Genomic DNA, 25742 nt, shown 5'->3' on the forward strand with positions numbered 1-25742 from the left:
TGAATTTTCAAGAGGAAATAATGGAAGCCAGAAGACAATAGAATGATATCATTAAAGTGATGACAGAAAATAACTTCCAATCTGGAATTCTATGACCAGTAAAAATACTATTCAAAAATAAAGACAAAATAGATAAATTTGCACACAAACAAAACTGACAGAATTCATAGCCAATAGACAATGTTAAAATACTACTACTACTACTATTAAAAAAGATGTTTAGGCAAAAGGAAAAAAATCACAGGTGGAAAAACAAGCATGTAGGAAGGAATAAAGAGCAATGAAAAACACAGTTATCTAAATAAATATTGAGTGCATTAAACAATAAAAATAATTTCTTATGAGTTTCATATATACATAGAAATAAAAGCATGCCAATAGGAAAGAAAAAGCTAGAGAGATTAAGTGGTAAAGTATAATAAGATTCTAATATTTTATTAAAAGTGGAATGATTCAAATTTACGTTAGACTCTATTAAGTCAATATTAAATGTGATAATATCCAGGGCAATCACTAAAATATTTATAATGGATATATAAACCTCAGGCTAATAACGGTGGAAAACAGAATAGAAAATATTCCTGACACATTAAAAGAATACAAGAAAACAACAACAAAAAGAATATAGAACAGGTTGGACAAAGAGAAAACAAATGATGGGACTACCCTGGTGGCACAGTGGATAAGACTCTGCACTCCCAATGCAGGGGACCCGGGTTTGATCCCTGGTCAGGGAACTAGATCCCACATGCATGCCGCAACTAAGCGTTCACATGCTGCAACTAAAGAGCCTGTGTGCCGCAACTAAGGAGCCAGGGAGCCAAAACTAAGGAATCCTGGAGCCGCAACTAAGGAGCCCCCCTGCTGCCACTAAGACCTGGCACACCAAAATAAATAAATAAATAAATAAATAAATATTTGTAAAAAAACAAATGTTAAGATGGTGTAATTAACCTCAACTATATCAGCAATTTCATTAAATGTAAATATACTGAATATTCCCATTAAAAGTCAGAGATTGAGTGTATTTTAAACAAAAACTAAAGTAAAACAAAATAAACTTATGTTTATAAGATGTCACGATTAAGTATAAGTATATAGAAAAGTTAAAAGTATGAAAAATAATCACCATGCAAATACTAAACCAAAGAAAGCTGGTGTAGTTATGCTAATAGCAAACAAAATAAACATTAAAGCAAAAAACCAAGATGTTATAATAAAACAGTATATCTATCAGTAAGATATAATAATTTTATATTAACCTATAAAGAAAAAAGAAAAAAGGCAAAAACTGACAGGTCTAGAGGAAACACAGAAAAATCTACAAACATATGGGAGATTTTTAATATAGTTGACAAAACTGACAAAAGTGGAGAAAAAAAATTTTCACTAGGAAAATTACTATTTACTGAGATTTTTACCAAAGAATGTTTTTTTTCTCTTCCACTCTGTCATGGTTTTTGAGAATCTTGAAGTTTCACTGGCTGATTGCTAATCAGAAACACATTAGTCTAACCTACTTTCAAAACCAGCACTTTTGATACAAATCCAACAGCTTTCGTCCTGTTTGACTAATTCAACTTCTTAAAATTGAGAACTTCACTGATTTAGTGTTTCTCCCTCTCCTCCAAAGAAAGTTTGCTCCTGCCATCAATTTCAAGTGTTTACCATCCAATGGTCTTATTTTTTCTAGTCCATCCAATGCTACCACGTAGATTACTTTTTCCAGTTTTCTGTTTGTCTTTTGTTTTCTTTTGCAGTACGCGGGCCTCTCACTGTTGTGGCCTCTCCTGTTGCGGAGCACAGGCTCCGGACACGCAGGCCCAGCAGCCATGGCTCACGGGCCCAGCCGCTCCGCGGCATGTGGGATCTTCCCGGACCGGGGCACGAACCCACGTCCCCTGCATCGGCAGGCTGACTCTCAACCACTGCGCCACCAGGGAAGCCCTGTTTGTTTTTTCTTTCTCATTCTCTGTAAAGCGTTCTAGTTGCTATTTAGGGACATGGTATGCTGCTCTGGATGAATGTGTTCAATATTACGTAAAGGACTTAAAATGGAAGATTGAAATTCCTGTGGGTGCCATAACATCCATTTAAGTTGCAGATCATGGTTGTGGGGTGTGTGTGTGTGTGTGTGTGTGTGTGTGTGTGTGTGAATTTATTTTAGTTACACCTTTTTTCTTCCAAGCTTGTCATTGTTTCCATATTTCCTCATTGAAAATTCATTCCTCTCAAATGGGTTTTGGCTTAGTACCTAGTGTGACTGGGTTTTATCTATCAAAGCTCTAGATTAAAAAAAAAATTCTGGGCAAATGTCAACCCCAGAAAAATATAATGAGGTTTGTTAAGGAAAAACAGAAAAAGATGTCTGAAAAAATTGAGTTCTAGAAGTAATGGGAGGCATTGAGCTGACTTTTAGTCGGGACCTGCGTAGGCTTCTTTTAAATTTTCTGTCTTAATAGTCACAAGTGTGAGCACATCAATTTTAAGTGTATGTGTGTGTGTATATATATATATATGTATGTATATATATATATATATATATAAATTTAGAATTGAACATACTTAGTACTTACTTTGTTTTTATGCCTTGCGTGATATCTGCATCACATAGCATGCTTTGCATTAATCTTTTATTTACACACAGACACACACATACACACAACATATTTTCTCTCTCTTTCTCTCACAATCAAACAAAAAGAGAAAGAGAAAAGGAGGAAGGGAGGAGGCGTAGCTACAACTGTCTCAAACTTGAACAACAGATAAGATTGTAAATGTTTGGATTATAAGAGGCAAAATAAATATAAGATACACGGATAATTAACCAATTATCTTCAGGCTATATTTAGTGAACAGCCAACAGGAAACATGGGGCCAAAGCAATTGAGAAAGCACATGGGTTGGGGAAGTGTGAGGGGCTGGGAATCTGGGGCAGGAAGACAGACACTGAGAACAGACAATTGAGAGGACAATTCTACTCTGTAGATGGCCTTTTAATGTAAATATAATCCCTGTGGCAAAGGAACATAGCTCTGTCTTGATTTTCTAAGGCCTACTATTGGGAGTTTGGGATTGACATGTACACACTGCTATATTTAAAATAGATAACCAACAAGGACTTACTGTATAGCACAGGGAACTCTGCTCAATATTCTGTAATAACCTAAATGGGAAAAGAATTTGGAAAAGAATAGATACATGTATATGTAAATTTTTTTTTAATTTTAAAAATAGGTATTCATGCACCCCAATGGTCAGTGCAGCACTATTTACAATAGCCAGGACATGGAAGCAACCTAAATGTCCATCAGAGGAATGGATAAAGAAGATGTGATACATATATACAATGGAATATTAGTCATAAAAAGAGTGAAATAATGAATGCCATTTGCAGCAACATGGATGGACCTAGAGATTGTCACACTGAGTGAAGTAAGTCAGACACAGAAAGACAAATATACGGTATCGCTTATATGCGGAATCTAAAAAAAAAAAGGGTACAAATGACCTTATTTACAAAACAGGAGTCACAGATATAGAAAACAGACTTATGGTTACCAGGGGGAAAGTGGGGGAGGGACAAATTGGGGGATTGGGATTGACATATACACACTATTATATGTAAAATAGATAACTAATAAGGACCTACTGTATAGCACAGGGAACTCTACTCAGTACTCTGTAATGACCTATATGGGAAAAGAATCGAAAAAAAAAAAGAGTGGATGTATGTATATGCATAACCGATTCACTTTGCTGTACACCTGAAACTAACACAACATTGTAAACCAACTCTACTCCAACAAAAATTTTTCAAAAAAGGTGTTCTTCCAAATCACCTTGCCTGGCCTGCTCCTTGCACACAGGTCTCTGCACATCAATAGAGTTTGCTCAGCCAGAAAGAGGCAGAGTGCGGCTCCGAGGCCCCAGTGTCTGAGTCCACCACACTCTCCCCATTACCGACCACACCACGGAGAGGGGTGTGATGTGAGGAGCTTGGGGCTGTATACTGGTGGTGGTAAAAATAGTGATGGGAGTGAATGAGAGAGGCAGCGCAGGGGAGATCTGGGGGATTGCCTTGCATTCACTTTTTAAGAAAAAAATCGATGGGCCTACCTCAGAAGACAACAAAGGGCATTGTGTAGGGGGTAAAAGAAAAGAAGTCACAGCAGTATGATGCCAGCCAACTATGAGGACGTATTGCAAGGTGCTGTGTTTCCTTTTGAAAAAGTGAATAGGAATATTTATGTTATAATTCATGAACTGAGGGAGATTGTTGAAATAATCCCTGGCTGCTACTATCTCACGGCAAAAGAGAAACCTATGCAGATATGAAAAGTTTACCTCTAGGCTGAGATGTTGGTGTAGATGTTGCCAAAAAGTGCTTATTCTTGTACTATAAGTCTCAGTTTCACTTGACCCTACAACAATGAACCATCCAGAGAGTAAAATGATAACAGTCATGGGAATATCTGGATACCAGGGACATTCCTAATGATAAAAACTGCATCAGCTCAGCAGCAGTAGCAGGGGAAGAGGAAACCTGTGCTTATTAACTGCATATTCTTGACACTTCAGCAACTTTTATCACTTTTACAACTTTCCAAAATGCAAAGGCCTTGGGATGAAAAATATAAAAGTCTGACATACATAAAATACTCCAAACCTTACAGGAAAACTTCATCATTGCCACACCATCTGGGATAGCTTACTCCAAAAGGAAAGTCTAAGAGATTATGGAATGAACCCATTACGGCTCTGCCTTTCTCTTCAGCTTAGTGACCGTTGTCCCAAGCATTGGAGAGAAATGGAAAAGTGGAGACAGAGCTGGGGACACACTTCTGAGTGAGGGCGTTATCCTGTGTGGAAGGTCGCTGGTCACAGTGGCTGCTGGAGCACCCAGGACAGAACACATAAAACCGGTAAGAATGGATAGGGGCAAACACTGTGGTTGACAGTCTAGCCCATCCCAGAGATGGATCCAGAAAGACACTGGAATACAATGCTGAATTCTATTATTATTTAAAATTCACTGAGTTCATTCTAAAAATATTCACCCTGTATCAGTCAGATCGGCATTCAAATACTACTTCTGCCAAGTACGAGTCTGTGGCAAAATTACTTCACTTTCTCTCATCTGTGAAAATAAAAGTGATGCTCCCTATTTCCCGCGATTGGAAGAAGTAAGAGATAAGATATACAACGCCTCTCATCCTAGCAGGTTCAGTGAAGATGTCTGATTACTTTCCCTACATTCTCCTTTAACGTGTCAGGCATGAAGCCAAGATAGATCCTTCTGTGTTGCATAGATTTGTCCAATCTCTGCATCTCTCCATTCAAGTCCGACCCCACCCCCAGAGAGAAGGTCTTCTCTACGGCAGATGTGTTCAGTCTTCTCTACAGCAAGGTTGGCCTCAGCATGAAAACAGCAGTGATCTCATTTGCTGGAATAAGGATGAGGTAATTATTGAACAATCGAAGCCACAGAAATGATTAAGGTGCTGGTGGCATTTACTTATGCAGAAACATTAATAGAGTTAAACAATTGTAAGCTGGCCAAACGGTAAGGAAGATAAAAAGCCATGAACAAATGTTTAAAGGGCATAATGTAACTCAGGCTAGGCAGGAATTATTTACAGAAATTTAAAGAGCTACAATGAGGCATGTGGTAGAATAAAAAGACATCAGGCAATGAGATTCTATTTTCAAGACCCTTTCAAAATGGAGAGAATTGTTGGATTCTGGAGAAAACAACTGTCCATCAAACATTCAAGATTTCCCTGTGAAAAGATACCATATTCATGTAGTAGCCACTGAACCCAGTAGTTACATATCCCCCTGGAGAAACTAACAAGAAGAGATAATAGAGCTCTGTCTATAAAATGATTCCTAAACTCTAATTGCCAAAACTTCACCATTTCCCATATCTTAGATGTCCTCTGTCATTCTAACAGGATATTTTAAAAAATCAAAAATGCAAATGTAAAAAAAGTTACCTTAACTTTGTCACCAGAGCTAATAATTATGTGTCTATTTTAATAGAGAGATACATAAGAGAACATATTAGCATTACTTGAAATCAAATATTATCAATGAAAACATTCCACATACAGAAAATAAATTTTGTTAAATAGCCCTCTTACATTTAGGACTGTTTCTGTACAGTGCTTGAATTTGAGTGACATTGAGTGATTATAGTTTGCCAATTATTATTGACTATGCTAGCAATGAAAGAGTTTGAAAATAGAGTGATTACCTAGTCACAAACCTATATTTGACAATAAAGAGAAAAATTTTAAAAATTATCTAACTCTTAGAGAGACCATTCAAATTCTTCTCTCTATTTTGTAGAGGCAAGTCACTCAGGCCCAATACAAATGCATGTGGTGAAAAGGATCTTCTCCCAAGTAAGAAAACACCATTGCCTTCTAGTGGTACCTGAGGACCAACTGAGTACCAACAGTGTCTGGCAGGCCATCACGGGGCATGATGGCAATAGTTAACCCATTAACATGTTTAGAAATCCAAATATGTCATAACTATGAAAAGATGACATGAATGGCTTTAGTGGTGTAAATGGCATGTGAAAAGTATTTTGATGCTAACTTTACCCACATTATAGTGAAAAATACAAATTTATTGTGTCAGTTGAATTCCAAATGCTGTACCAGTAGGATAAGGACTGAGAAGAAACCCTTGGATTTGACCACTTGCAGGTCCTTGGTGACCTTGACAAAAGCAGCTTATTGGTGGGGACAGAAACCTGATTAGAAAGGGTTCAAGACAGAGTGGGAGGAGGGAAACTGGAGATTTCTTTTTCAAGAAGTTTTGCCAATAAAAGATAATTGGTTTAATAACAAGAGAGGAATGCATAATCAAGAGGAGATTAACTTTTAAGATGAGCTATATTACAGCAGATTTATATGTTGATGAGAATAATACAGCAGGATATAGAAATTATATGATGCAGAAGAGAAAGGGAAATATTGGATTGATGTCCCTGAGTAGGGGAAACGATTTGTTCCTCAATTTGTAGAGGTCTTGACCTTAAATAGGAGCACTAAGAGTTCATTCCCAAGTTCAGTAGGGAAAAGGGGAAAGTGGATAGATCTGCAGATAGGTTTGTAAAAGCAGTTGTGGAGTATATGGAAATTTATTTTTGATTATTTCTGTTTTCTCAGAAAAATAGAAGAACATAGTTGACAGTGGGGATGGGGGAGGAGGTATAGATGTCTGAAGAGAAATAAGATAAATATAATCTATTTAAGTGGAAATAGATTTTTTAAAAATGTACCAAGGGCCCACGTGATGTTGCTGACTATGGATTTAAAGTAGACCAATCCATGCATATGTGTGTTTTTTTTTTTTTCAGGCAAAATCAGCTGTGTAGGTGGAGGCACAAAGTAGGTGGGCAGTTGGATTAACCAGTTAGTTTTACCACGTAAGCAAAGTAAGAAGAAAAGAAAAGTCAGATAAGCCAATAAAGTATCTAAATAACACAAAACTAGATTTGTAAGCCTGTCCCAGAAATAAACATTCATCCATGTGCAATCTCTATAAAGTACATAATACAATTTAAAAACAACTTAGCCTTGACTACATTACAGTTTTCTGGTATTGGTATTAAGAATAAGATCTAAGAACTCATAAAAGGACTATGAACCAATGTGTTAACTCAAAAGCAGCATAAAACATACCTTATCTAGATTTCTAACCATCTACAATTTTTATGATTGATTTATGACTCCATAACCTTGTTGGTTTGCTTCAGTTTATCATGTACAATAAAGCCAATAAGGAATGTAACCAACAAGGCTTCCTAACAGAAATAAGAAATGTTGAAAATATATAATCTAAGAAAATTAATGAAAAATTAATGAAAGACCTATCATGAAAGTCACTACATGCCCACGAAAGCCCTCCAATTTAATCCTTTTCAGAAGTTCAGGTCAATGCTGCAATTCATTAGGAAGATAACATCAAACATGTGTCACTTCCAAACACTTGTTGGAAAACCAAAGCTACAGTCCTATGTCAAAAAATGGCTTGGTAAAATACAGCATTTATTTATTTACTGTCTCTTTCCCCAAATCCCACAAACAAGTCTCTAATTCCAGGCAAACTTTCCTACACCCTCAATTTTAAAGAGTAAGTAACACATTATTACATGCATCCAATCAACAGATATATATGGTGAGCATCTACTATGTGCCTTGAAATAACGTGTCTTCCATTAATGTTGATGTCATGAAGAACTGAGAATGTAAAGTAGTGAGAAGAACAGATTGAAGGACCAAATCGCTCTTGAATTCTGGTTTTATCACTTGCTACGTGTAAGTCTTTTGGCAAAACTCAAATTTTTTGAGCGTTAGTTTCCTTTGCTGTGAAATGGTGATGAATCTCAACTAATTGAAGTAATGAAATAAAATATGTGGCAGTTGAGAACTGGCACTGGTCAAGAGTAGGGACCCTGGAGTCAGCCTGGAACCTGGCTTTTAAAACCAGCTCCACTCTTCAATGTTATGTCAACTTGGACAATTTACTCATTCTTTTCTTTAGTTTAGATACCTTATTTATAAAATGGATAGAAGGGTAATATTTTAGTGTATCATCAATTAATGCATAATGTAGCATACCTACTACATAGGCTGGCTGTGAGGATGAAACAGTACTCAAGGATGAAACAGTACTCAACAGTGCCTGAGTCAATTATAGCCGTTGCCATGTGCACACTGATCTCAACTGCCACTCTATGCTGCTGTTACTTGTAAATCCTGAGAAATACAGGATTTATCATTCATTCAGTAAATGCTGTGGCGTGTTAGCTATATGCCAGGCACTGGTGAGACACTGACTTTTAAGTGGCTGTCCCCCATCATCATACCATATGGGTCCCTATTAAACCTGATACCAAAGAACTATAAAAGCACAGGGTGAAACGCATATTCCGCAAGAAATATTTCACACAATACAGCTTTATGAAAATAACCTTTTCTTTCCTGAATGACAAAGTGGTAACTATCATAAAATGGTTTTTATAAAAGGTGGCTCGATTCCTACTACCCTGCCCTACTGCTAGCCTTCACCCCCAGGAAACAGTGAATGGTGATGTATTCATTATTAGATAAAACTACTAAATTATAGTAATTTCTTAAAATGAATGCTGGAATCATTATAGATAAAATTACTAAATTAGTTTTCTGTTCATGTCAACACAGTGCAGTTGACTTTAAATTGCATCAACCCCCCTAAAATGGTCTCTTATATGTTTGAGTTTACCATTATGTTTTTGGTTTTTGTTTGTCTTTAGCCCTTGAGTGCCAAAATGACAATATTTAAAACATCATACACAATTTGTATTATCTAAATATCATAGCCCTTTGTGGCAAAAATTTCTCACCATTTGGAGAGTAATTAATATACAGTTTACCTAGAAAGAAACCTAGATTTTGGAACTAAGTGATAAATCAGATTGAAAAATACTTCATCTACCTTTCCCTTTCAATTTCTGCCACTATTTTAAAATTAAGTAAATAAAATTTAGAAGATATCATTTTACATTGAAGAGAGGGGAGGTTTCTGTCTATTTTAAAATAATTTTCTTATAGTAACATTATATAGACTAAAATTATTAACAGACAAACAGAATTTGGGAGGTAAATGTAGAAGAGCTGTTCTAATAATTATACTAATTTGAAATATAAAGTGAAATCTGTAACTGATAACAGTAACCTAGTGGGGGGTTTGAGAGCAGTTGTTGCTTCCGAAATCTTGTATAAAGAAATATCAAAGGATTTCTTCACCAGTTAATAGTACTGACCATTTTCTCAATATATGTAAACTCAACTCAATCAATGAATCTAACTTAACCCAAAGCAAACCATCTTACTTAACCTTCCTTGCATCTTACCTGACCTACTATGCTATCTTACACTTTCCATATCCACCACTTAATTTATTGCACCATAGTGGTATTATCCTTTTTCAGAAGCCTATAGCGAATGCAGAATGTTTGAAATCATAAAAATTAAGCCACAGAAAAAATATATAAGGAAGCAAGGTCAATGTTTTTAAAAAAATCTTTAAAATTGTTTTATGTACCAAGTCAGTAATATGCCCATACTATCTCTTACTTAGAAACCCTACATTTGACAAAATAGCCCTTGTTAAAAGAATGAGACAGTTCAGATTAGAAAAACTATAATTTTGTCTTGCCTTAATAAACCTAACAAATAATAAAACTCTGATTATCAAAAAGTTAGCAACAGGTATTATCAAAAGATAGGTAGGAAGACTCCCACAGACATCACCCTAAAAAAGTAAAAAAAATACACTTCTGAAAAGAAAAGGAGGATGATCTTTTGGGAGAAAAATACTCTCTTGTTTTATTTTGACCTAAAGAGCCCAAATAAGCAGGCGGTCTTTGCATTTTCAATGGTGATGGCTCAGAAGCAGTAGCACAAGAATGGTGGACTTTCGATAACTTTTGGCTGTTGATTATTTTCTGAGGGTGAGCATGGCTTTCCTTAAATAGTACCTTGTAAGAAGGAAGACCACTTCTCTTTTATTAGGATAGCTGATGAGTTTCATTATCACAGAGGAACAAATAAATATATATAGGCATATATATATATTTCTGCCTTTTATACAAAAGAGTAAGTTGAAAACAATTTTTACGTAGTTCATTTTTCAGTCCTTGTTTCTTATGACATCCTGTAATTTATTTAAAGTAAATGTGTCAGTAAGAAACTCACAAAACTATTGAGTAAACATACATGACATATGATACCATGGCTCCTATGACAGTAGCCAAAAAAAAAAAAAGATTTCAAAACATAATTGCATTAGCTATACCAAAGATTTTGAAAGGTTATTATCCTATAAAAATGAAAGATCTTGTTTGGTTTAAAAGCTAATAACAAAAATGCAACACTTTTAGGATAAAATGTTCATATACGTCATTGCACATAGGTTCTATTTCAGTTTTCTTTTTTTCTTGTTGAGATTCCAAATAATAAAACTGTTTGCAAATTTTTGGTTTCCTTGTACCTTCTTATTTCTTTAGCTAAATTAACAGATATTCTAAGTATCTATTTTCATACATTAAGCCTTAGAGTGAAGTTGGTTATATTCTTGCATTCTTGAGAGTAACTCACAAATAGGTAGTCACATTCCAATCCCTGAAAAGAGGGATAGATTATATTGTGTATACTTAGGGAAAGTAAAAAAGATATAAAAATTTGAAAAGTATATTTACTTCTAAAATGGTCTAGTTAGAGCACTGTGGTTCAAAGGCACTTTTTCAGCTTTGGAGATGTTGACATTCCTTATCTCACTTCAATCTGAGGGCAGTGACAAGTACCCAGGGCATGGCAGACACTCTGTAAAGACTTGAGAGCCTATGAGTGCAGAAAACAGAGACACTGTTCCCAACTACAATCTACTGAATATGTGTGCGAATTAATTATTATTGGGCATAAACAACAATCATGAGGTATAAAATGGAGAATTATTTTTACTTCTCTGCAATGAGGGAAGACTTCTCAGAGGAGTTGGCACTTTTTTTCAAGCTTCAAGAAATGGGGGTAATTTCAACAGGTGAAGAGAGAAGAAAGAAGAATCTATGCATGGAGTGAAGCACAAACAAAAGCACAGGGACCTGAAACCATGTGGTTGAATTTTGTAGGGGTTTTTGGTTTTGTTTTTTAAAGACCAAGCATTTTATTTTATTTTTTAAAGATTTTTTTCTGACGTGGACCATTTTTAAAGTCCTTATTGAATTTGTTACAATATTGCTTCTGTTTTATGTTTTGGTTTTTTGGCTGCGAGGCATGTGGGATCTTAGCTCCCCAACGAGGGATCAAACCCGCACCCCCTGCATTGGAAGGCGAAGTCTTAACTATTGGACTGCCAGGGAAGTCCCTGGTTGAACTCTGAGTGATGTTTGGAGTCTAAGGAGTTAGAGGAAGAGTAGAGGAAGATGACTCTGGAAAGGTAAGATAAAGTGTGATGCTCACCAGGACCACTAAGCCACCTTGCAAATTTCTGTCCTTTACAGATACAAAAGCCATCCTTTTATGGGGGTAGGAGGTGGTCAGAGTTGGGGGGTAAGGTTTGACCAAAAGGGATAAATAAATATGTCATACTCTTTATATTAAATTACTACTTAAAGGAGGATTAAAAAGAAAAAATCCCTACATTTAAGAAATGTATACTACTCTTTCCCAAAAGACAAAATATCGAGCTAGTCCTTATTTTGTTGGCAAACATGTCAAATATATTTGTATTTCCTTGTCAAAATGCAAACTGCAGACAACATAGACATAATATAAAATGACAGTGTACTTAAAGTTTCTACACCTCCCTTGCTTCTCCCAACAGGCTAAGGTTATTCCCACCTCAGGGGCTTCACACACACTGTTCTTCAAACCTCTGCATCCTTCTCAGATGTCAGCATTCAACCTGTAGCTCTTGGTGTGGCCCACCCTGCCTACTTGATCTAATTAGGTGCCTCTTCCTACCCACCCTCACCCCCCGTGGTTCTCTACCTCAGCCCTCTTTGTGCTTTGTAGGACTTTGACTTTTGTAATTCGTATTAACTTGTTCCTTGCCATATGCAGTGACTTTCTACCCCATGTCTGTAAGCTCCATGATGGAAGGAGATTCGTCTGTTCTTTTCAACACTCCACATATAATACCTGGAACAGGACCTGACATATTACAAAGATTCAATAACTATTTGCCAAATTAATAATTTTCAAATACAAAGATATATGGAATGGTCATACCTAAAAGTTATATCTTTAAATTAACAAATCAGACTTTTAAAATTTCCTGGGGTTAGTTCTTATGCAAAGAGTGAGTATACGAGGAAAAGGAAAACATGCTTATGCTTAAAAAATGTTTCCTAAAAGAATATTTAATTAAATAATAATGTATAGTTATATTTAATAATATATGGTAAAATCATGTAATTATATATCAATATATGATTTACATAACATAGTCTTAGTATTTCTTTGGCTTAAATTAATAATTAATTCCTTTCTGATACTCAAGGGATATATCTATATTTTTCTTCACTAAAGAATATATTTCTTGATATATAAGATATATAAGAAGGATAAAAGGAAAGGTTTTGATGAAATTTCCTTCTGGCTTATCTTCTTCTCCATTCTCCCACAAAAAATAAGGTAGCAGAAGTGACTTCAAATATATCACTGCAAACTCATGAATGTCAAGAGAACAGTCAGGGTTGCAAATGTTGAAATAGACTATCAGAGAGCTCAGATGCCTTTCTTTATCTGGTAAAAAGTTAAAATTCATCCCCATCTTAAAATTCACAAGTGTAAAGCAAACCCTCCTCCATCACCCGATATGACACAGAACATTTATTGTTCATATTTATAAAATAATCTACTGGTTTATATTTAAAGAATATGCACTAAGTTTTAAACATAATTTATATTAAACAGTCCTATCTAGAAGAAAATATGTTTATTTACTTCAAATAGATGGCAACACTGGAGCTCTACCTGGTGAAAACTGTGTTCTAAAAGATAATCAGATGAAATTAGGGGAGAAGCAAATATGTTAAGTCATGATGATGTGACCCTCCATGGGTCAACAATTTTTAAAACAGTTGAGTTGGTCTTATAATACCAAGGTTTGCTGGATCATCCTCTAGGCTAAAGTGTAAAATTAAAGTCCATTTTTCTTAATAGCTTCTACACTGGTCTGAAAATATTGTCCCCGAAGTCTTCATCATGAAGTTCCTTCTTTCATAGCTCTATAATTTATCTACCTTAAAAATTCCATTCTGATTTTCCTCAGAAAATGTTTGCCTTCTAAGCTTGATTCTAAGAGCAAGTAACTCCAATTTCTAACTGTGACAATGAGCGATTAAAAAATTTTTTTTTAGTTCTAGTCTTTGTTTAAAGAAGCATTGAAACTTTCGGTCGTAAATCTGCAATTATGTGGGACATACACACACACACATTCACATAGATACACACGTACAACATATGCTTCTCTCACACATCTTTGGAACAACAGGGAACTTAAAATAAATACAGCTGGGCACCAGGAATACAATGTGCTGGGCAAACATATACTCCTATTAACGTAAATATATTCTACAGTGTTTCCTGCCGGGCCCACTTAGCAATGAAAAGCAAGCAATCCCCATTTCTCGCACAAAACACCCCACATGCTCTCCAAACAACCACCCCTAACAACTGGATGTGGAGGGGAGCGGAAAGGAACAAAAGGCGCTGGGCTGCAGCTCAGGAGTGAGTCGCCTTCTCAGACCCTGTCATTTTAAAGGCAGCAACAGAAGGTCATGCTGGGCACTAGCTATCTCTCAAAAAATACGTATAGTAAGGCAACTATTATAGTCATCCGTATGTAGTAACTGTTTCTTTGGCCTCACGTAATTCGCGAGTCCTTGAATCGAAACTACCACGTAGGAGGGACGTCTGCCAAACCCCCAATGGGGACTCGCTCTCCGCCCTCTGCGCCCCTCTCCTCATCCCAAGATGCGACCCAGGGGCTTCCGAGTGACCCGTGCTGCCCGCGAGGCAGCCTTCCGGTACATCTCAACTGAACTGGCTCTCAGCTCCAACACACCCTCGGCTCGCTTCTCTTACCCCAGCCCCTGCTGAGCGCAAGGCGGGGACCAGCCCCTCCGCCGAGGTCCGGGAGCCCAGGGGGCTCCAGGAGACCCGGGAGGCCAGACCCAGAAACTCCCGGCATCTCCAACCGGGCTGGAAGCAGCCGGCGCGACCCCGAGGGGAGCCCCGACCCTCAGGGCAGAGAGAGGTTTTCCCTGGGAGTCGGCCCGCGTCGGACTCGGAGGGCGAGAGGCAGCGGCGCGAGCGGGGCAACCTGCCGGCGCCGGGCGGCTCGAGTTTTCAGTGGCTACAGGTTGCCCGGGAGCAGATGCCCAGCTCCCGAGGGCGGCAGGCGCTCGGAGCGCTCGGGAGGGAGACTTGTGTTGGGGGGGTGGGGTTCACGGAGGGAGGCAGGGGAGCCCGAAAAGGCCCCACGCAGGCAGGGACAGGGGAGAGATCCGAGGGCGCGCCTCCCCACCGGGACCCGCACAGACCTTGGCGCCGCAACCTGCGCTTCTTGCGGCCGAAGATGCGCACTTTGGAGAAGATGTCCACCAGGTTGCCGTTGCAGAGCCCGCGGTTCCTGCTGGGGCTGCTCCGCCTCCTGCCGGCGGCCGGCCGGTCCCAGTGCTGCTCCCGCGCCTGCCGCTTCTGGCGGATCAAGCCGCTGGCGATGGCCGCGGCCATGGTGGCCCCGGGACCGGGTCCGGAGGAGGGCGGGGCCGAGGGGAGGGAGCTGGGGACACGAGAGCGGGAAGGGCCGGCGAAGAGGGCAGGCCGGAGGGGCCGGGGACGCGGGCCGGGAGCGCTCAGTCCCGCCTGGGACCCATCGCCCTCTCGGCGGAGCGCGGGGCCGGGCCCGCAAATGCGCCCGGGGCGCGGCGGGGCGAACGCCGGGAGCCTGAGGTCGTGCCCTCCGCCGCTGCGGCCGCGTCGGAGCCGGGACTGGGGCTGGGGCCGCGGGCGCCGCCGCTCGCGCCGCCTTCCTGCCCGACCCGCCTCGCGGGCGGGAGGTCGAGCCGGCCGCCTTCTTCCCGGGCAAGGGATGGAGGGCAGGTGCCGGCCGGGTCCCGCGCGTCGGTCCGCCCAGAGCGCGCTGGGCAGGACTCAGCGCCGGGCTCGAGCGGCCCCCCGGCCGGTGCCGCCGCTGCCGCCCGCTCTCGGAGTCCGCCGGTGATCGTCAAGTGCTTTGGAGATCAGCATCTGGAGAGCGCAGTCTTGTCCCCGGAGATCTCAAATCAGAGCGCTTCGTTCCCAGCCCGCTACACTCCCCTCCCGTCCCCCTCCTAGGCCAGTCTTCAGAAGGAAAGAAAAAGGTATATAGAATAAGGACTTTAAAAAATATTAGTAATACTGTAAAAGAAAGCTAAAACGGATGGAAGGGGGTGGGGTGCTGAGAGGCTGAGCCAAAGCGGGTGGAATTGAAGGAATTATCAGTGCGCTTTTTCTTGGATGAAACTCGCAGGTCTCCGAGGCTTCCGAGGCTCAGCGAGGGCTTCTGGATCTTAACGTGCCTCCTGGTCCACAGAAACTCTCAGCCGTGGTTGGAACGCAAGGTGGTTTCCACCCGCCTCCCGCTAATCCCTTCAGCACCAGAGCCTCTCCAGCCCGGGAAGGAGGAGGGGGCGGGGAGGGAGGAGAGTGTGTCCCGAGGAGGGAGGCGCCTCCGCTCCCTACCTAATCCACCCAAAGTTGCTGGACTCTCCCTTCTGCTCCCAGGAAAAGCAGGCTTGTCATGTTGAAACCGTCGCAGAGCGAGAAGGGAGGAGGGAAGGGGACAAGACGCGGAGAGGCGGTGCGGAAAGACCCCCTTCCCAGATTTGCTCTCTAGCACTTGGAGGAAGAGATGGCAGCAGCTGTAGCTGCTGCAGAACGGCAGCGGGAACGGAATGTTGAAGAAGCCACCACAGAATATTAAGGGCGGGCGGGCTGTCACAGTATTCCAGCGACACCAGACAGCAGCCAGACTGAGGGACACTCCAGTCTGAGCTGCCGTCTTTGGCGTCCCTGGGTAGGGAGCCAGGGAGCAAAGCACATGAACTGTGTCTGAAATTCAAATACAACAGCTGCTGCCTCTTCTCCTTGATTTCCTGTCTGTGTCCTGGCAGCATTCTGTCATGGATAACCGAAAATATGAAGGTCCAGGAGGAGGGGAGCCAGTGGAGAGCACCCTAGAAAAGGAGGTTGGGAGAGAAACAATTCGTGCTTGGATGAATACACATCCCTTGGTTCCTAGGACACACTCCGAGCCACAGAACTATGAGTAGCTTTTGCTCCTATGGCTTCTTACCTTTTCCTCTTCCCTTTAGACTGTTTGCTTATCATTCCAAGAAGGTAAAGGAAAGCAACGCACAAACTAGACTTCTCGCAATCCAGTGTGAAGAACGGAGGAAAGAGAACTCATCTGATAATTGGTACTTGTAACAGTCACTTTTCTGGTGACCGCTTTAGAGCTGGAAAGAGGAGAGACACACTCGGAAGGCAGCCCTGGGAGCAGTTCTGAACCAACACCCACTTTCTCTCTGCCTCAGGAATAGGCAGTAAAGTACTACAGAGGCTTGCAACCAGGCAAGTGGGAGAAGTTCAGACAAGGGCTGATTACAGGGAGGCTAGACACCTTCTGCTCTAGGGAACTTATCCACGGTCTCTCCAAGGAAGCAATTAGTGCTCAGCTGTTCTTCACTGTATTTACCAATAAGCCTCTCTTGGGGAAGAGAATTTCATCTAAGAGGAGTGTGTAGATTTGAGTCCAATGCAGATATCATTGGCTTTAGGATAATGTATATACTATTTAACATTAAAGAACATACTCTGTAAGCTTATTTTCCCCACCTTACCATGTTTTATCTACATGAAATCTATATATATAATAACTACGATTATTAAAAGGAATATCCATGAGTAATTTTCCCAGGAGTTTGCAATCCTTAATCTCCTATGAGATAGAAAAAGTGAAGAAAAAAGGGTGTGTTAACTATCTTGCTCCATGTCTAACTTTTTTTTCTCTCTCTTTTACATGTCTTTGTTCTTACATGTTTACTAAGTGTATTTAGTATTGCCATGCTCTTGCTTTAAAAGGGAAGGACATTTGCAGAGATGGATACATCTAATAAAAGCCTATTCAAGTGTTTCTTTTAAGAAATTCACCGAAATAAGTCGTATTGAACAGAAATAGTAGCTACTCCTACCTTCCATTATTGAAGAATGGCTATCTGGACATTTCAGTCAGTACAGATTGGAATTTCCAAACGACTTTACAATTAAAGCAAACATATTTACCTAAAGCTAGTAATGAGTTTTTCAAAGAAGCAAAATGTTAAGTATAGTCACCTTTTCAATCTAGTACAACTGCCCCAAATTACATAACCTAGTTAGCTTTTTTTAATCTTCCTGATATATGTGTGTAGTATAATAATTTGAACAGAGTGAGATTAAGCTGCTTCTTATTATAGCTGTGTTAATTCTTTTCTTTCCAGGCATTTTCTTACAATTCAGGGTTCTCCCCAGTTCCTTGGATCGTATAATCCAAAGGAAGGTCGGTTTTTTGTCTCCTTCGGACCCCTCCCTTCAACGCCCAGCTGCGGTTCAGCACCGCGGACAAGGATCCGGCCACAGCCAGGGCGCGCGGAGAGCAAGCAGGTTCCCCTGAGCGTGGGTGCGCTGCTGGCTGCGAGAGGCTCCGATACTCTCTGCCCTTAAAAGCAGCTTTCCGCTGCCCACCCCAAGCCACCCAAGGCGGGAAGGAAATTAACCCTCACGGCTTCCACTGGCATTAATAACCCGCCTTGGAGCATGAAGCTTTTCAGCTTTTTGAGAACCAAGAAATACTCTTTCTTTCCTGATTTATTCCAACCCCTGGCGCAGCGCCTGAAACAGCGGACTCCTCAGTCCCGGGGCGTCTACTCAGAGTGTGAATTTCACAAGCCTTAAACGCTTCTATTTTAGGTGGCTTCTGGTTTTAAGGGAGCATGGGGTGGGGGGCAGCACTTGGGCTAATCAAGGTCTTTTAGCTTCATCTCTCCGTTTTCCTTTTACCTCCCCAAAACGCTGTTTAATTGTTTACAGATAGAGGTAAGTGAAAGAAAACGCAAGAGAGCCATCTGCTGTCTTAAGCTGTGATAAAAGCGTGTGCAAAAAACCAGGGTGAAAACCGTTCAGGGCTGGTGAACCGAAATCCATACCTTGCTGTAATTCAGAAAATAATGTTACACTCATGAGAACCGCCTCGGTGTCGTTCATTTCACCTTGGAATGTACAAAAACAAACAATATAGTACTGACCAGGTAGAGTGGCTCCTGACCAACCTGTCAGGAGTCTGAACTCTGATTTCAGACAGTCTCGTTCATTTCTGGATTTTGCTCCATCCTGGCTGTATAATGACCTCCAGTGAGTTGCTTCAGTTTCTCTCAGTCTCAATTTCCTCACCTCTAAAACTGAGATGATAATAAAATCTCCTTTTTAATTCTTGTGAGGTTAAACTTAGTAAGTGAATGTAAAGATCCTTGTCCATTGTCTGGAACATCCTCAGTGCTTTAAAATGACAGCTATTATTGTCATGATGTCCCAGATCACTCATTTCTATCACGGAAATTCTTTTCCAATTTCCATGTCTTTTTCAAGATCAAAATGTATGTATTCCCATGTATATTCCTCACCACCGAACTGGGTACTTGAAAAGACTTTAAGTAATTAGAAATGTAAAAATTATTTTGTTTTGGCAAAAGAAGCCCAAGGTCAAACTTTGGTTCATAATTGACTAAATTTGTGAACTTAGCTCTGTAAGGCTCTTTCCCTACTCACTGAATAGAGATAATAAAAACATGTCCCTCCCTCACAGAGATTAATATGTGTGCCTATGAGAAAAGAGTTCTAAAACTGTAAAGTACCACACAAGCATTAGTTCATTGGAAGCTGATTATTCAACTACTTCCCTGTGCTCGCAACGTCTCCAGAAGATGCCATGCTCCCTTTGGCCCCTCTACTTTGCATGTGTTGTTCCTTCTACCTGGAACACTTTTACTGCCTCTTGCCCACACCCGCCTCGGTAATATAAAACAGTAGCTGAAATCACAATTGGAGTAAAGCAATCATAGGCTTGACTGTGCATCCTTGAGCAATTCATCTAAACCTCTCTGAGTTTCTATTTCCTCTTATGTAAAATGGTCACAATAATGCAATAAGGTGATTCTGAGGATTAAATGCAAACATGTATATAAAACACAGCAGTGCCTGCCAAATAGTGCAAATTCAATAAATGATAGCTACTGGTAATCATTTAACTCGTCACTCAGGTCTTCATTTCTTCAATGACCAAGTCCTACACTGACACTTCTATGAAGATGTCTAGTAGGCATCTCGGGCTTAACATGGCCAAGATTAAACTCTCATTCTTCTTTCTCAAGCCTGCTTTCCAATCTGCCCCATCTCTGGAATGACATCTCCATTCTTCTTCTTCCTCCGGCCCCAAAACCTGGGCATGATACTAACCTCATTTCTTTCTTTAGTACCTCTTATGTAATTCCTCAACAAAATGTATTCACTCTATCTTCAAAATAGATCTACCATATGATCACTTCCCACTATATGCACTGCTACCTACCACCATGATCTTTTGGACTATTACAATAGCAACCTGATTGGTCCCTTGGGATTCACCCTTGATCTTCTTTGATATGCCTTCAACACTGTGACCAAAGTGTTCAAGGTATAATTCAGATTATATTACGCCTCTATTCAAAAATCCTACACCTCAGTCCTCACGGTGCCTACAAGTCATGCTCCATGTGATCTGTATCTCTCATCTACCTTCACTTGTTATCTGACACCTTCTCTCTCTTCATTCACCAGTTGCCTTCCTCAACCTACCTGGCACGTTGCTATGGCAGGACTTCTGTGCTTGCTCTTCCGTCTGACTCTCTCACCTCCTGCAAAATCTTTGCTCACTTATTATCATCCCAGTTGAGATCTTCTCTTACAAATCGAGCTAAAATAGCAACCTCCAAACACAGTCAATCCCTTCTTCTTTCCCTGATTTAAGGTTCTGCATAGCAGTCACAACTTTTAAAATTTCTATGGATTTTTATATATGTATTTTAATATGTATCTTACTTATTTGGACTATCTTGCTCTTTTAAAACACAAGCCTAAGAGGGAACATATTTTGTGTCTAATTTATTGCCTGCCACATATCCAGTTCTTAAAATGTGGCAAGGCAGAGTAGGGGCTTAAAGAATTAAGAAGTTGGATACAAAGACAGCCAAACAGTTAACACCAAATATGAGGAACAGAAAATCTTGCTTAGCCCAGTCTGTCAAGGATAAATTACCCCATGGTGCTTGATCTCTTTAAGAGAAGAAAGAAATCTAAAATTCTATTTGGAATATACACAATCTCATCCCCGTAAATAGGATACACAGAGAGTCCTCTAGACTTTGCTTGATCATTTAGGCTCAACTTAACATGACATGTAACTTGTTTTTTTTTTTTAAACCAAAGCATTAGCAAAATATTTAATATGAAAAATCCATGACAATTCTATATTGGATATTTGGTTGGTCAAAAAGTTCGTTCGGGTTTCGTGTACCAGTTTACAAAAACCCAAACGAACTTTTTGACCAACCAAATATAATCATATATTTATACGATTTAAAATACCATTTCAATTATTTAAGACCTAAACCTTCAAGCAAGTTAATGCTCCAACAAGAACAATGACATTTATATTGTGGCTTCCTAAAACAAGTTGTTCATTATCACAACCTTCCTGAATCACCATTCTATATCCCTAAGATGACATGCAGTTTGATTTCTGAGTTCCAACAGTGATTCTTGGGGCTTACTGAAGGTTGCGAGACTGACTTCTCTTGGATTGGAGAGGACAATGCTACTGATCTTTGTGACTCATCCCGCCCCCCAATACACATCCTGTTTTCTCCCTTGCTTTCAGGTTGCCAATTGACAATATGCCCCCTTTTCAAATTTGTTACATTGAATCAATTGTTGGAAACTAGATGAACATATTTGATCATCTATAAAGACAAAAGTAAATAAAGCCTAAGGGAGGAGAATATATAAACAAGAAACTGCCTTATTGATACTGATTTCATTATTTAAAGAGCCTTTTCCCCTTGCCTTCTGCATTTTTGTTATATTCTAGTTTGTTTTATTGAGTAGGTTGCTTAAATTCCAAATATGTAAGTTTTTGTATGGTTTACAAAAAACAAGTGCATTCTTTCAACTTCAAATAAACAAAAAACTCTAAAGAACATATTCTGTGACACTGATGTCATAATTAAATGTTAACACTTCTTATTTTCACAAAGTAACAGTCTACCTATTTTTCTTCATATATATCATTGCCACAGCCATCATTTCAGTGTAACCAAATTCATCGGATCTAAGAAACCATCGACTTTAAGATGCATCATTTAGCTACAAAGGAAAAAAACCATTTTGTTCAACTATGTCACATCATAGATTACACGATGTATATCAATTTCAGAGATATTTATTTAAAAAAAAACCTTTGCATCTTAGACTCAACAAAATGGGGTAGAATGGGACTATGTAAGTCTATAAGTGGGACTGTACCCTTATTAACCCTGTCATGCTCTGTATTTTGCTTAGACATCATACATCTTTTGGTTAAAATAGATTTTAAGTGCTTCAGAGAAACTGTGTTCTGAAATATCTTTAGTTTCATTATTATTGTTGTTGTTGTTTTAATTCTTTTATCTCCCTGTGAGTCTGAATTGGAAGGATAGATAGGGTGGAAACAAATATTCCTCAAATATTTCCTGCTTATTTATTTGATCATCTCCACACAATAAGCGACTCATTCCATTTTGTCACATGGTTCCCTTTGTGAGTGAATCACTTTTTTTTTTTTTTTTTTTCTTTTTGCGGTATGCGGGCCTCTCACTGTTGTGGCCTCCCCCGTTGCGGAGCACAGGCTCCGGATGCGCAGGCCCAGCGGCCATGGCTCACGGGCCCAGCCGCTCCGCGGCATATGGGATCCTCCCAGACCGGGGCACGAACCCGTATCCCCTGCATCGGCAGGCGGACTCTCAACCACTGCGCCACCAGGGAGGCCCAGTGAATCACTTTTGAACACTTAAAATTAAGGATAAAATATGAAGGCCCAACATTTTTTCACAGATAAGTTATCACAAATTAATTTGGGATGAGCTTGAATAGGGTTAAAAAGGATATATTGACATTTATGTTTTCATCCTTTGTTCTGGATTAAATGGGTTTTATTTGAAAATGTATGAAGTAATTCTGAGAATTTAGTCAGTACTGATGACCCTTTTCATTTTTTACTCATTTGGAAGAACATCAAAAAGTAATGTTAAGATGAACTTGGGACAAATTTTCAGGTAGTTAATTAAGAATGAATATGTATCCCTTCCTTATAATTCAAGTTCAAAACCTTATTTTATTTTTTCTGTGATAGTATTATTGACCTTTATTTTAGATTCAAAGGATAATCGAAATGAATGTTAAAGTGTTTTAAGTTAGATTTTTCAAGAAGTAATTGATTGCATTAATGTTATAACAGTCTTGTTGATTAATTTTGCTGGATATATTTATTTCTCATAGGGACCAGATTTCCATCTATTAAAAAAAAAAACCTGGAAGGAATTTTATTGTCACTTAATATTTTGATTCAATAAAGAAAAAGTGGAAACTATTGGTACCGAAAACTTGTGAACATTCTTACCTGTAGAAGCAATACCAGATTGATATAAGCAGATGGCTTCGCTTTACAAATCTAGTGTATTTTTAAAATCTGGCTAATATGTTGGAAAAATACTCTCAGTGGTTTCCAGCCTGCTTTATTAAAGTGAACCCAAAATGTGCATAGCATTCATTTCAGAGTTGTGAGCAATGACTTATCTTTCCTCACTCTACATGGGTTGTGGGAGATGATAATAACATCGATTTAACGATATATCAGTGAATCGGGTTTTTAAAAAGAATATTGAATATATGTGTCGATGGACACTTAGGTTGCTTCCATGTCCTGGCTATTGTAAATGGAGCTGCAATGAACATATATACAATGGAATATTACTCAGCCATAAAAAGAAACGAAATTGAGTTATTTGTAGTGAGGTGGATGGACCTAGAGTCTGTCATACAGAGTGAAGTAAGCCAGAAAGAGAAAAACAAATACCGCATGCTAACACATATATATGGAGTCTAAAACAAACAAACAAAAAAAGGGTTCTGAAGAACTTAGGGGCAGGACAGGAATAAAGACTCAGACGTAGATAATGGACATGAGGACATGGGGAGGGGGAAGGGTAAGCTGGGACAAAGTGAGAGAGTGGCATGGACTTATATACACTACTAAATGTAAAATAGATAGCTAGTGGGAAGCAGCCACGTAGCACAGGGAGATCAGCTCGGTGCTTTGTTACCATCTAGAGGGGTGGGATAGGGAGGATGGGAGGGAGACGCAAGAGGGAGGAGATATGGGGATATATGTATAGGTACAGGTACAGCTGGTTCACTTTGTTATAAAGAAGAAACTAACACAACATTATAAAGCAATTATACTCCAATAAAGATGTTTAAAAAAAGAATATTGAATATTTCAACAGAAAAAAAATTATTCAATTTCCAAAAAAATGAGAAATGAACTTTCATTTATATTCTCAATGCGAAGATTCTGTGTGCACTTATGATATAGCCTTATCTGTATTTAACATTGTAACCAATTTATATTCAATGATTACTAGAATGGTCACTTTCATAGCAATTAAAGGTTCTAGGTTAATTATGTTCTTTGTATGTAGTATAAATGGGCTAAACACATATATGAACATGTGCACCCATGCACATATGCACACATATATACATATGCATGTGCCAAAACACATAGCTAAATTCATAACTCTGGTAAAGATAATTGTAAAGCATTAGTGATTTCCAAAGAAAAGTGACTTGCAAATTCCCAATTCAAGAATCTTAGAAAACTATTTTCATTACCACCCTAAGAATGTAGACAATATCTACCTAAATTCACTTTTGAAATTTTTCTCAATAATAGTTCAATGGAAATTAAGAATAAATTAGAGTATAGGTTTTAGCCATAATTCTTTGAACACAAACTGAGACTATGTCTCTCTCAATTTATAAAGCACCTAAATAATATTTGTATAATAGTCTGTGAAGAACTTTTACATGTATTGAAGTGGGTGTCATGATTTCCATTTAAGATAAATGTTAGGTCCCAGAGTTGGTAAATGATTCTTATGTTTACAATGCTAGAAAGTGGAAGAAACAGATCTTAAGTACATCCTTTTTCTACCAAGCTATCTCCATCCAGCTATTTAAAATTTGACTACGTGTCACAGCACCAACTCTAGGATGGAGACTCTCACATGGGATTTGAGGACTCTCAGCAGTTTCATGGATGGATTTAGGATTATCTGTTGATTCCCCCTCACATTTGTACTAAAGGAAAAAAATGGGGTGCATGTGCATTTTTATGGAACCTGGGTTCACAGTTTTCATCCAATTCTCAAAGTGACCTGTTTCCAAAGCAAGAATAAGAATCAGAACTGTAGAGGGAGGGAAAGAAGGAACACACAACACCCAGTACTACATTTCTGACTATAAAAGTTAATACATACTCATTAAGAAAAAGTTGGAATATAAAAATAAATGATAAATAAAATCACCTCTAATCTTGACATTAAAAGTTTTGGTGTATTTCTTCTGGCTAAAAAAAATCATTACATGAAAATTTGCTCTCATATTTTTGGCACACTTTAGTGACTAAGAAACACACTGAGGTAAAAGCCAGTGTATCATTCATACACTTTAGCTACATGAAGTCCATCAGAAACTACTATATTCTACATTCTATATTCTCTAAAGGTTCTTTACAACTCAAAGATCACCTCCTTGTAAGTCATGCTCTAAGTGTTCTAATTTCTGGGACCAATCCTTGCTTTAGTTTTCAGAGTTTTAGGAAGTCCAGCTAAATAATTTAAGCCTTAGGGTTCTGAAAAAAATTTCTATTTATCTCCTTCAAATCTGGGAATCTACTTCTAAAAACTGCAGGTGAAAGTAATTTCCAAAGTGCAATGAACTTAAGAAATGTTATCATTATAA

The 25742-nt window shown here is 39.1% G+C and overlaps 1 protein-coding gene across 3 annotated transcripts in view; it reads right to left on the reverse strand.

Moving 5' to 3' along the window:
* The window catches only part of FGF14 (fibroblast growth factor 14), a gene marked incomplete at its 5' end in the record, with an annotated part of 593007 nt that overhangs the window by 168394 nt on the left and 398871 nt on the right, over positions 1-25742 (reverse strand). The window contains one exon of one of the 3 annotated variants that reach the window (XM_082602466.1): positions 15110-15302. The exons of the other annotated variants lie outside the window; for them this stretch is intronic. Coding sequence (XP_082458592.1) covers positions 15110-15302 — 193 coding nt within the window. Of the gene's footprint in view, positions 1-15109; positions 15303-25742 lie in introns of those variants that run through there. 3 annotated transcript variants of the gene reach the window in all.

The sequence above is a fragment of the Mesoplodon mirus genome, assembly GCF_964341445.2.
Source record: "Mesoplodon mirus genome assembly, chromosome: 17".
Lineage (NCBI taxonomy): Eukaryota > Metazoa > Chordata > Mammalia > Artiodactyla > Ziphiidae > Mesoplodon > Mesoplodon mirus.